Consider the following 13,071-nt stretch of genomic DNA (forward strand, 5'->3'; position numbering starts at 1 on the left):
GCAAATGCAGTTCTACATCATATGAGTCTGAAATGCATAGAAGATATGACCTGTCCACCATCTTTAAATGTGACCTCTCAACAAAAATGAAATGTATTGTATCTACGTTCACATATATCAGCATGAGATTATTCTATGTTGAGAAAAATGAAGAGAGAGTTGCATTAAAAGACTCTAAAATTCAGTGGTCCCATAAGAAGCACAACTGAAAGAAAATAACAAGGTCTACTTCTCCATGAGATCCAACTACGGCCTGTAGTGCTCTGCCTAATGCAAATCCAACGTGTTACAAAAGCTAAGTCTTTAGCTGCATAAATTGGAGCTTTAATGTGATTTGTCTTGTTTATTGCTTCATAGTCAACTTCAAAGTAAAACATCTATACTTGATGATCTTGCCAAGATTCGTTGCTTTCAAAAGTAGCTAAGAACTATAAATGAATAGATTGTAATGTCCCTACTTTGAAATATAATTTAATAATAAATAATAAAAAAATAAAAATACAAAAAAATAAATATAAAAATTAAAATTAAAATATAAAAGAATATAATTAAATATAATTAAAATTTGATTAAAGCTAATGAAAGGTCAAAAGGCATGAAATGATAAGTTGTGACTCCCTCAAACATGAGATATAAAAGGGAGAAGAGAAACTCATTTGAGGGGGGAAGAATTTGGAAATAAGAAGTGCAGACCTGATTATGAAAGGTTATGTCCTTTTCAAAAGGCAGAAATAATGAAGAGTTGCACTATTTCAAAAGGTGCTAATGGTGAAAGGGTGTGTCTTTTGCCAAAGGGCATGCATGATGAAGAGGTGTGACCTCTCCCTCACATTGAGAGATATAAAGGAAAGGAATCAAAGCATCCAGCAACATCACCATGCATTGGATCATTTCAGAACTATTATTCAGTTATAGGCAGTAGCATCTTTGTTCTTGGTGGTATGCATGGGGATGTCTTGAATATGTATGCTTAATATACGAAGCCTGATAATGTTGTAATGCAGAATTTAATAGTAATACTAATATAGACTGCAATATGTATGACAGTCATACTTAATTTCATATGTATTTATTATACATGAGAAGTTAGTATACTTATAGTTTCATTCATGTTATTACTGTCAGTATTCCAAAGAGGGGCAGTCTAAATCCAAGCAATAGGTTAAGTCCCAAAATAGGGTGGGGATCAGCGACCCATAAGCCTTGAGGGTATAGACCCAAGATAGGTAAGGGCTTGGATCTGTAAACTTTGAGGGAACCTATTGTATTTGGTCTCTAAGTGCTTTGGTAACATACATAGACCCTTCTCTCTTAAAACTGTAGTAGCAGGGTCCGATATCTATATTAAGAAGCATGAATAATGAAACTAATCATTTAATGAGGAAAATAAATAAGAACTTGTTAATAACTAATTGAAGAATATCAATCAATTTTAGTATATTGAAATAGATCAAGTAGGGGACATTACATAGATCTTGCCAAGATTCGTTGCTCTCAGAGTTAGCTAAGAACAATAAATGAATATAGAATTCTTCCAGAACACGGTGTGCTCAGTGGATGTGGTAAGAACACATAATGAAAGAAATCCAATTATAGCTATACTTTTTGTTGTGTTGGCCAAATGTGCCTTTGCTTTAACTTTGGATTATATCAAAAGACCTGAAATGAAATTCATCTTGTTAAATTGTGTTTTGGGTCAACAACTAACAAACGTTGATATAAATTTCGAGAATTTTTGTCATGATACAAAAAAAAACTATAATGGCATCACAAGTACAAAATGTATCCATACCACAGTTTGATATGGATCATGCAGCAGTGGTTTTGACAGCAATAGGATGAGAGCAATAGGGACAATTGCCAAAAAAAACATCAAAAGATCTGCATTTGAGAAAAAAGAATATACCATTTACATTAGAACCATAAATTTTCAGATTTGAAGAATACATGAAAATTTAAGTATAACGGACAACATACTGCCGGGTGGTTGTGATGGATCGCAGCCATTCCATAAGGCATGCACTGTGGAAAGGTCTACCACACGTAGGATTGTCACAAGCTCGATCAGGTACACATCCTCTATCAGCTCCAAGACCATCAGCTAAACATGGGAAAAACAAGTAAAAAGATGTCAACATGTCATGGCTAAGGCTTTCACAGATAATATCACTCAATATATTTCCTAACATACCATTAGGAAGCCGAAACGCATAACAAATTCCACATTCTGCGCTGATGTCTTCTTGTATGCTATCTTGAGGAGAAGGGAACGTTATTTCTAGAACGTCCTCAAGATTTTCCCGTAGCAGTCTGTCAGCTTTCCTTTTCCCCCAGAAAACATCACTGAATAAGCTTTTCTTTTCACAATACATTAAATTCCATTGAATCAAAGAATGAAGCAAGCACACTAACGTAAAATGACTCCTTTGAATTATGTCATTTGGATTTTTAAAACTGGGTGAACATAAGATTAATTATTTCTCTGGCTTTGTGGCCATTCTGAGAAAATTGAAAACAAACTGTTAAAATCATTTAACAGTATAATTACAATAATGCGGGTACTTGTGTTACTTTTTTATTTTGATTACATTTCATATTCTTTTAGCTGTGGCACTATGTTATATATATTTCAAATCTTATAAGCATAACATCCAAAAACATTTGGCAACGCAAAAGCAATTGATAATATTTGTCATAATGTTCTTCGCGATTGATAAGCCTCTTTTGATCTTGGAAGGGTATTTAGCCGAGCTTACAAATCACATTTTGCTTTTATCACTATTTCATGTCCATGAAGGTACTTGAACCCCGTCACTTCCAACCTTACCACTAAACCAGAATCCTTAGAAATATTTCCCATAATGTTCAGCCTAAAAGATATGGGCATTTCTATTGGAATCTTTAATTATATTTCAGTCAATTATATTTAGTTCTTTATTAATGATTATTTAGCGTTTTAGTTTGTTTAGTCTTTTTAACTTAACTATTACTTCTTTTATAAGAAAAAATAGTTTTTAGCTTTTTAGCTTTATTAGCTTCATGTTGAAGCTTTACTCTAATGGTTCGTTCTTTTTAGACCACCGTCTTGTGATCCCTTTATATACATTGTATATTCATGAATAGTTCAATCAATTATTTTTTATAATATCAAAACATGGATGAAATTTTTGGAGAATTTATAATTTAAAAAATTTTCCTTCTGGAATTCTTTTAGTGAAATTTCTTAAAGTTTCTTTTCTGGGTAAATTTGTTTTTCGTCCTGTTTTCTTTGCAAGAGGGTTTTTTGAGAATCGGGGGAGTTTTTCACGACTCCAAGAGGGTTTTACCGAGGATTTTTTTTAAAGGAAAATCGCGTTTCCACTCGAGGTGATTTTCCTGTGCCTATGCTTGCCACAATTTTTCCACCATTTTTCATGGTTCCCTAAGTTTTTCGATGCAATTTTCTCTGTCTTCGGCTGCAAGTCTGTGTTTTTTCGCGATTTTGACAAAGCACAATTTTTTCCGGCACGAATTTTCCACATAGGTGGCATGATTTTTTCCTTTCCGGCACCGTGTCTCTTTTCTGCATCTAGAACTTCCACGCGCGTTGTGGTTTTTTCCGGCACTGTTTTTCTTTTTGGGGACTTTTTTTGCGTGTGAAGGGTGTCGCGATTTTCAGAAAATACAGTGGCTAGGGCTTCAGCGTTCATGGACCTATTTTCCTAGGTTCAGCAACAATTTTTAAGGAAAAATAAAGGTGTTATTTTCTGACTTTTTTTTCTTGCAGATTATTTTTCTGATTTTTTCAGAAAATTCACATTTCTTTCTGTCGATATATACCTCGAGATCTATGCAAGTAATTTGATTTCGTGCCTTGGAATTTGTGCCAATGAATCTGAATCTTCTCTCTTGGGTTTTCTGCCTTCACAGGGTTGATCAAGGTTGACCTCAATTTCCGTGATGGCGTCTTTGACCAACATAATGTTGGATGCTCATCAAGTTGTTTGTCACAAATGATCAACTCCCTCATGTGCCTTCAAGGAAACAGCTATAGAGATTTGGGATCTCTTTAAGGATCTTCATAAACGTCCGAAAAGAACAAACTTTCTTTCTGAAGAATATGTTGCTTTCTATCATGATGGATGAAAAGACATCTATCCAAGCACATCTTACGAAGATCAAAGACATCTGTGACCAGTTGGAAGCTACTAGACGAACCATAGAAAAAGAGGATATGGTAGTGATCACGTTGAAAAGCCTACCTTGATCTTACGAGCATTTCATTGACATGCTCAATATCTCTTCTACTAGTGTTGATCTGAAGTTTCCTGATCTTTGCAACAAGCTTCTACAACAAGATAGATGGAAGCAACAGTTTGGTAGTAACAGTGTTAGCATGGAACGAACAAGCATTTACTGCCAAGGACAAAGACAAAGGCAAGTCCACTCAACAAAAAGGACAGCGCAACTCTAAGGAGGGGTTCACGAAGAAGTTCACGTCACTATTGTGGTGGACCTGGGCATATCCAAAAGTTTTGTAGAAAGAGGTTGGCTGATCAAAAGTCCAACCAAGGAGAGTATTAGGAGCAAGAGCGGGCTCATGTTGCAGAGTGTTCTAAAGAGGAGATAACCTTCTATGTTTTTTGATAAACAAATTTTGTCATCGGATGGGTTTTCTGATTTTTTTCCACAAAAAATCATGGGAGGGTTTTGTTAGTTTTTTCTTCAGAAATCAATGTGTTGATTTACCACATGATGTTTGGAGTTTTGTCACGTGATGTCTGGTGTTTTATCATGTTATGTCTGATTTTTTGTTGTGTGATGTCTGGAGTTTTACTGCGTGATGTTTGGGGTATTGTTGCACGACGTTTTAGGATTTTTTTCGATTATTTCTTCAAATTGTTTCGGGGTTTTGTTCCTGTTTAGGGTTTTTACCAATTTTTTTCCACAAAAAATGATGATTTTTTACTTCAATTTTGGAGGGTTTGCCGATTTTTCCTCAAAATTATGTTTAAATGTTTCAATTTGATTACCCAACATAAGGTTGGATTGATTTTGGTAATCTTGGTCATTAACACTTTGCAGATCCTGGGAGGGTCTTCGTTGCAGCAGAGTGTTCTTTTCGTTTGTGATCAAAAAACCCGCAGTGTTTTCTGTAGGGTAGTTAGTAGATAAAATGACCATTAAGGGAGGGTATTGGAATATTTATTTATATTTTAGTCAATTATATTTAGTTCTTTATTAATGGTCATTTAGCTCTTTAGTTCATATAGTCTTCTAAGTGCAACTATTGCTTCTTTTAAAAGAATGCATAGTTAGCTTTTTAGCTTTATTTAGCATTTTAAGCTTTTCAGCTTCATGTTGAAGCTCTAGTTTAACAGTTCGTTCTTTTTAGAACACCATCTTGTAATTCCCTTATATACATTGTATATTCATGAATAGATCATTCAATTATTTTTCATTTCTTTGTAACTTATATTTCCCTTAAGAAAGTAACTACAAAAACTTCAATTATGGAAACTTTGGCAAGTGTATTTCTTCCTCTAGTAGCTAAATTCAGGTCTTAGACTTGGGTTGTGACATGTTTGCAATGCCATGTCAATGTCTAAAGGTGGTATTTTGGGTTTTAAAGAGAGACAATGATCTTGGAAGTTGTGTACAGAGCTGCATTTCAATGGAGCTCAGTATATGAATGAAGGTTGGATTTTGATACACTTGGATCAAAAGAGCTACATTATGTATGCTTATACAATGATATGTAATTAACTTGAAATTCATGACCATTATTTGGCACCATTGGAACAGTTATTGTCATAGTCCGTAGAGTCAGACTCGGAGAGTATTTGGCAAGACCTAAATTTTCAACTCGGCAAAAACTTGACAAAAACTTGGTAAAAACTCGGCAACTTAGAAAGTACTAAAAATTAAAATCTCTTAAAGAAACATATTTCTCTTCTAAAATTCAATTACAAAATGTATTAATTTAAAAATTGACATCTTAAAAGAGAAAATGCATGGTTTTATAGCAAAAACATGTGAAAAAAGCATTTTAACCAATATTTTACTCGCGTTGACATTTTTACCCATGTTTTTTTGTGTCTATAAAAACGCAAGAGTTAAACTTGTGAAAATTTGCCTAGCAAAAAAATAGAGTACTTGGCAACTCGAAGAGTTTGCAAGCTATGGTTATCATTATTTAATTTAAAATCACAAGACTATATCAAATATTAAGATATTGACATCCACTGCTCCCACTGACATCTAAAAATAGTAAACCTCCAGGCTAGCTCAATCGGTACCCGAAACTGACCTACTAAAAATACTTAACCAAAATCACTCCAAAAAAAAGGTGTTATGCACACATTATTACTAACGGAGCTCAAATAAACAACTTATACTACCATCGTATTGGATAAATAGTCTCCAAAGTTCCCTAAACCAAGCACACTAGCCTACAAGAACCCACTAGATAGGGTAAATGTCCATCATATTGAACTAGTTAGGAATAGGACATTACAAAATCTTTAGTATCATCTACAAAACAGGTCAATGTGCACCAAAACCAGGCTTGTGAAATGATTTCAATCCTGCAAAAAACAATTGAAAACCTGCAAACAAGCCGGATGGGCCAAATATGGGCTTTTAAATTTTGTAAAATAGGTCGAATAGGGCACAATAGTCTTGCAAGCTCAAGTTGAGACCGTGCAAATAGGCTGGTAGGCCAATATTTTTGCAATTTGATTCAAAATAACAAATGGGTAGAGGGCAGATTAGGCCTCTACTAAAAAAAATCAAGTTTTTACAACTTTGTACAATGCAAAAAATTTGCAAAATATGAAAATTACCAAAATTGATGAAAGGTGTTTTTTGTTTCCCCAAGTCTGTTTGTTCGTTTGGCTCTCTGATGCTTCGATAATAGGGCTATGTGCAGGAATCACGTTGTTGTAGGAAGAAACATGCAATCATGGCTTTGATACCATGTTGAAGTAAGCCAAGAATTTGAAAGCACAAAAACGATCTTCCACTAGTGAAACAATAAACACAATAGCATGTCTATCATATAATATGAAGAGTGTGTAAAATGTACAAAGATACCTTGCATGTATAGGCAAGGCAGATGAGGTGAGAAGGTAAGAGTGAAACATTGACTACCCCTCCAAAGGTGCAACACTTGTAAGCTTACTTGATAGTGTGTGGGAAAGTGTCAAATATGAATGCAATAGGTGTCTCGAGTGATGAACATGTATCAATCCTATGAAATGTGGCAAAAACATAAAATAGCAAACTTAAGCTATGTGTGAATAGGTCAATCCTAGAAAGGTGATTAGCTAACTAGGTGTATAATGACACCATTTACACTAACACCCCCCTTAAGTGCAACTCATAGAGTAATGTATGCAACATGATGACTTCTGGCTACTAGGCCAGGTTAGGTACTCATGTACGAATTTCCCAAAAAATGGAGTAAAGTAAAAAAACCTAGTGGGAACAAAACTCCTCTCCAAATGAGATATGATGCATGAAATGAAATGTACAAGTGCGAAGAAGAGAGGTGATAAAAGGAAGGACTCATGATGATCCCCCAAGGACTACTTCTAGCACAAGTACAATGAATGTTTACCCTCCACCCCTTCCCCCTCCTCCCCCCTCATAGGAGAGAAAAGAGAGGTCATGTGACCCCCCAAAAAATATGAAGTAGTGAACTTTAAGTCTTTCATGAGTCCGAGTCTGAGTCCAATTTTTTGGTTTCCCGAATCCATGGCGAGTCCAAGTATTAAAACTTTGATTCTCTCCTTCAAGAAAATATACCTTGCCATTGACTAAATATTCTAGTGTTGGTAAATATATACTCACTGATCAAATATTTTGAGCTTGTCGACAAAATATTTTGAGCTTTGGCCAAAATCTTCAGGTTATGCCATGAAACACTTTATGTTGGGGTTCTATGCTACCAAATGGTGAGGAGACTTGTGGCCAATGGTCTTGGGCAACATGGAGATCCCATGTTGGTGTGTACCTTGAAGTAATACAAAAACCCTGGACAGGAAGAATCCTAGCGATATGTAGATTTCTTTATTGAAAATTTTATTAAAAAACATTTTTTTTAAATTAACCGACTATACCTTTGTAACTAATTATGCAATTATGACGACTGTGACTTGTACGAGTGTATGGTCATCCATGCAATGAAGGGGGGTAAAAATTTTCTTAAGGCTAGGGGCAAAGTGCTCATAATTTGATGAAATTACAATCGATCTTAGGATTCATGGACATTCTAGATGCAATAGCAAGGTCTATTTTGACCCAAAATGCTCCAAACTTGTAGTTACCTTTTGAATCTGGCAACCAACTCTCAACTTCAAACATTTGTAGATTGGGCCTCACTGTTCGATTTGGACAAAACAAAAGGCAAAACAACTTTCTCAGACACCCTGAATTAAATGATGAGCTCAAATTTGCACCAAGCTCCAAAATGAACCTATAATACAAAACCACAAAAAGAAACCCCTCCAAAAGTTGGTATTTCTATCAAATTTACCTGATTTTCCAGGGTATGTTTAGATGCAAGACAAGAGCATACTCAACTTGCCAAGATCCGCCAAGATTCACAACCTAACAATGGCTTGTACACAAATCACTCACAAATTTGAGGAGATTTGCAGAAATGAAACTCTGATACTATGTTAGTGTCACTCAAAAACTCAAGCTCCCAGGATCAGTTGTGTTGTGACCATTTCACACATCATCCCATCACAAATGGGGACCCCCTCTTTTGCTTGCTTTAATGGAAATGATATGCAAATGCGGCTAAGGCAAGTTGATTTTGGAGGCCAAACATTCTAAGAAAGGGAGCTCAAGTTGAAATTATCATGAGAAGTTGGAGCAAATCAGATCAAGACAGCGAAAGTTTGCATTTTAGAGGACTGTCATTGACCCCTCAAATGTGCAACTTAAGCATTTCAAGCATTCCTTTGCCCCTTGAATTAGCAAACCAAGGTCTTGCATTGCATTGCTTTGATTGAGATCATTGTTTTGACAAGTGCGTTGCTAGGAAGTTCAAGCAAGATTAAGTATGGAAGCAGATCGGTCACTTCCAATGTATGATCAAGTCCACGAGCTAGCATCTTTGATTGCCTAGATCAGCGACTTGAGGCATTTCCATTACTTCCTTTGATTGCCTAGATCAGCGACTTAACATTTTCATTTCCTTTGCTGATCAAGATCAATAAACTGAGTGATTCCATTTCCAATCACGCTTCCAATGAGCAACTTGGGCATTTCCTTTGCCCCTTGAAAAGAGCGACTTAAGGATAAAGCAATTTCCTTTGCTATGTGAAAAGTGCGACTTAAGGATTATGTTATTTCCATTGACCCCCTGAAAGTGTGACTTAAGGAATTAATCACTTCCTTTGCCATGATGAATGTGCAACTTAAGAGTTTGATGACTTCCTTTGCCCCCCAAAAAGTGCGACTTAAGGGATGAACGATTGTCATTGACCCCCAAAATGTGCGAACTAAGGAAAAACGTTTTGTAAAGAAGATGCATGTTGACGTGTTTACCACCTTGAATGGGCCCCACGATATTGAAGGAAACGTTTTATTTAAATTTAAATTTTGAATTCACAAGTCGGCCTTTTGTTTTAATTGCAAATCATTAAGTGGAATTCACAGGTCGGCCTTGTGATGAGGTATGGGACACATTCAACAACTATAAAGTTGTGTTGATCATTTCATTTGATCAACACAAAATCAATATTGCAAATGCTCTTGTGAAGGCAGCGATTCCAGTCAGACATATCAGACGTTTCATATTGTCAAGTTTGTCATTGCTAGAGGGCAAATTCATTACTTGTTGACAGCAATTTTCATTAAGACTCGGGCAAAGTCATTAGAGGCATCAAATTTGATCATCATTCAAAGTGAATTGACTTCTTCAATCAGCGAATTTGTCATTAAGGGCAGCAACATTGTAACTGTTGAACATCAGTGATATTGTAACCATCAAACTTCAGCGAACCTATCAATGATCAAACCGAGAATTTAGAAACAAATTATCAATTCTACATCAGCAAAGCCTTAAGAGAGGGCACTTTTGCCAAATAATCAATTTATTCAAAGTTACCAGCCCATTTTCAATTGATTTACAGGTCTGAAGCAAGTTCATTTAATCATTTTTCTAAGAAATCAGACTTTATTCAGCACTGGTATGCCTTATTGCTTATTAATTTTGATCATAGGAGACTTTAATCCATTGCATTCTAATCATCTAAACACATTTCAAGGCATAATTCATTAGCATAGATGGTCATGTTCAAGTAGGATCGAATTTTGCAAGCTAGGGTTTTAACGTAGACACCTAGGGTTTTAAGCAATATTGAGGATTTTTCATGAATTTTCAGCTCTAGAGCAGAAATTCTTAAGCTAGGCAATTCATCTCCACTTGCAAGCATTAATACCATATCATTAAACTAACTTGGACAACCATGATAGACTCTCGTCAAGGAGGACTCAATGGGAGAGGTGATGGAGTCCAAGATTGCATCATTCTGGGGCAATGTAGGAGATTTCAACCTTGGCCAAATCAACATGAAGAAATTCCAAGGACCGCTGTATACCACCAAGCCTTCCGAATACTCAAAGATGATGATTGAGAGCGGAATAGTGAAAGCAGCAGGCACCTAGGGCTTTAAGCAATATTGAGGATTTTTGATGAATTATCAGCTCTAGAGCAGAAATTCTTGAGCTAGGCAATTGATCTCCACTTGCAAGCATTTTAACCATATTATTAAACTAACTTGGACAACTCTCACAGGTAGAATATGAAAAGAGCATGACAAACTCTCATCAAGGAGGACTCAAAGGGAGAGGCAATGGAGTCCAAGATTGCATCGTTTTGGGGCAATGTAGGAGATATCAACCTTGTCCAAATCAACATGAAGAAATTCCAAGGACTGTTATATACCACCAAGCCTTCCGGAAACTCAAAGATGATGATCAATAGCGGAGTAGTCAAAGCAGCAGGCTTCCCTCCAGTTGTGCAATGCAATGAGTTGATGTATGATGTGAGCAAAAGGATGATAGTGGCACTTGATGGTAGAGAACTTGCCTACCTTTCTGAGAGAGCTATCAATGAAGCCTTTCATATACTTGAATTCAACATCATGATCTACAAGAGTGTTGTGACGTTTTCACACATCGCCCCATTGCAAATGGGGACCCCCTCTTTTTGCTTGTTTTTGCTCGCCTTTCGCTTTGCTTTTTAGGGTTTTGGTAGTAAGTCAGTTGTCTGGACTAGGGTCAAGCCTTAGGGTTTCCATTTTGTCGTTTTCAAGCCAGAGTCTAGTCAGCCTTGAGAGCTTTTGAGCTTCCTCTCGCAGGATGCAATTTTGAAATAAAGTGAATTCGCCAGAGGTTAGGTAAATTTGTTTAAGTTCAGTCGGAATTTTGAATGAAAGTCTAAATTTGTCTAAGTGTCGATCATAAAAATTTTGATTTTTGTCCGATTGAGTGATTTTGACCAAATTTTGAGAATTTTGATAATTGATCCCGGGCATTAGAAATGACTTATTTTTGCCTTGTGAAGTGATTAAACTCGTAAAATTTTGATATTTTAGCTTGTAGGAGCAAAATCGCTCCTGTCCCTCAATGAAGGACCGAAGCTTGTTTCTCGAAATCTTACTGTCCTTGCAGAATCAAGATGAATTTTGAAGTAGAAGGGATAAAGGGAGGCGTGATCTTTCTGTTGAATATAATTTGAAGAATTTCACAAGCATGGAAATGTGCCAGGAGTAAAAATCGCTCCTGTCCCTCAGTGAAGGACTGGAGCTCAAAATCGAACATTGCCTTGTCCTTGCAGGATTTGAACAACTTGACGATTTGAAGAGATCAAAGGAGATATGTTTTTTTTAGTTGAATATAATTTGGAAGTGCCTTCGTGAAGGAAAATGGACCAAAAATGCAAAATCGCTCCTGTCCCTCAGTCAGGGACCAGGGCGAAATTCAGTGTAGCTCCTGTCCCTCTCCCAGGGACCAGAGCGAAATTCCTCATAGGGCAAAATTCAGGCAAAAGCAAGCAAGTTTTGAGTTTGAAGGCAAGAAAGGAGGGTGAAATGAACCCATTGAAGACAAATTGAAGATTACAAGACATCAACAGGAGACTCAAATTGGCCTAGGCGCTCGTGTCCCTCAGTCAGGGACCAGAGCGATTTTTGCCTTAGGTCAATTTCTCGCCAAGTTTGAACAAACTCCCGGCCAAGGATGAATGAAAAGGTGCACAACGAGTCCGTTAAAGATAAATTTTGAAGTTAGCAAAGTGTGATGGAGCTTACAAGTGCAAATTCGCTCCTGTCCCTCACCAAGGGACCAGGGCGAAATAGTGGTTATCTTGCCTTCATCCCAAGTTTTAGATCACTCCAAGTCAAGATACAAGGTGGTAATGACATTTGAAGTGTCTCGACGAAGAACAAAGTTACAAAGACCGCCAAAATTGAAGGATTTGCACTAAATGCCTAAATTCGCTCCTGTCCTTCAGGCAAGGACCAGGGCGAAATTTCTAAACCTGCTTAAGTTTTGGATGTCGATCACATTTCAATGGTTCAAGAAGGATCAAAAGACCTCATTCTACATTGTGAAGGCAATTGCAAGTTGATAGAAGCAAGGATGAGCCCAGGACATCAAAGTTCGCTCCTGTCCCTCAGTGATCTTAAGAAGATGATGTGCAAAGAAGCCAAACGTTAAAAGGTGATCAATTTGAACAAGGAACCTATATCGCTCCTGTCCTTCAGGTAAGGACCACGGCAATTTTCATTAAATCACTCGTTTTCCTTCAAAATCATGACAAAGCCAGGTTACACAAGGTCGAAGATATTGTTTGGAAGGCAATGAACAAGAAGCAAAGGTTGAAAGATAGCAAATGTTGGCTAGAGCATAAAGTTCGCTCCTGTCCCTCACCAAGGGACCAGGGCGAAAACCATTTAAACATCGAATATGCCTTGTTAACGACAAGTAGAATATGCATAAAGTGAAAGGGTAACGTCATTGCTTGCCTAATAATGAAGATTGGTGATTGAAGAAGCAAGATCAAGGAGAAAA

At 36.7% G+C, this 13,071-nt stretch overlaps 1 protein-coding gene across 3 annotated transcripts in view; it reads right to left on the reverse strand.

Annotated features, from left to right (window-relative positions):
- Nucleotides 1–1,412: 1,412 nt before the first annotated feature.
- The window catches only part of LOC131039553 (uncharacterized), a 183,683-nt gene continuing 172,024 nt past the window's right edge, over nucleotides 1,413–13,071 (reverse strand). For 2 of the 3 annotated variants that reach the window (XM_057972343.2, XM_057972341.2), the window contains 4 exons: nucleotides 2,192–2,322; nucleotides 1,978–2,101; nucleotides 1,793–1,881; nucleotides 1,413–1,659 (listed from right to left, as the gene is read on the reverse strand). In XM_057972343.2, coding sequence (XP_057828326.2) covers nucleotides 1,809–1,881; nucleotides 1,978–2,101; nucleotides 2,192–2,322 — 328 coding nt within the window. In that variant the 3' untranslated portion in view covers nucleotides 1,413–1,659; nucleotides 1,793–1,808. The remainder of the gene's footprint in view (nucleotides 1,660–1,792; nucleotides 1,882–1,977; nucleotides 2,102–2,191; nucleotides 2,323–13,071) is intronic. The other variant, XM_057972342.2, reaches the window with a different exon arrangement.

This window comes from Cryptomeria japonica, chromosome 5, assembly GCF_030272615.1.
Source record: "Cryptomeria japonica chromosome 5, Sugi_1.0, whole genome shotgun sequence".
Classification (NCBI taxonomy): Eukaryota; Viridiplantae; Streptophyta; class Pinopsida; order Cupressales; family Cupressaceae; genus Cryptomeria; species Cryptomeria japonica.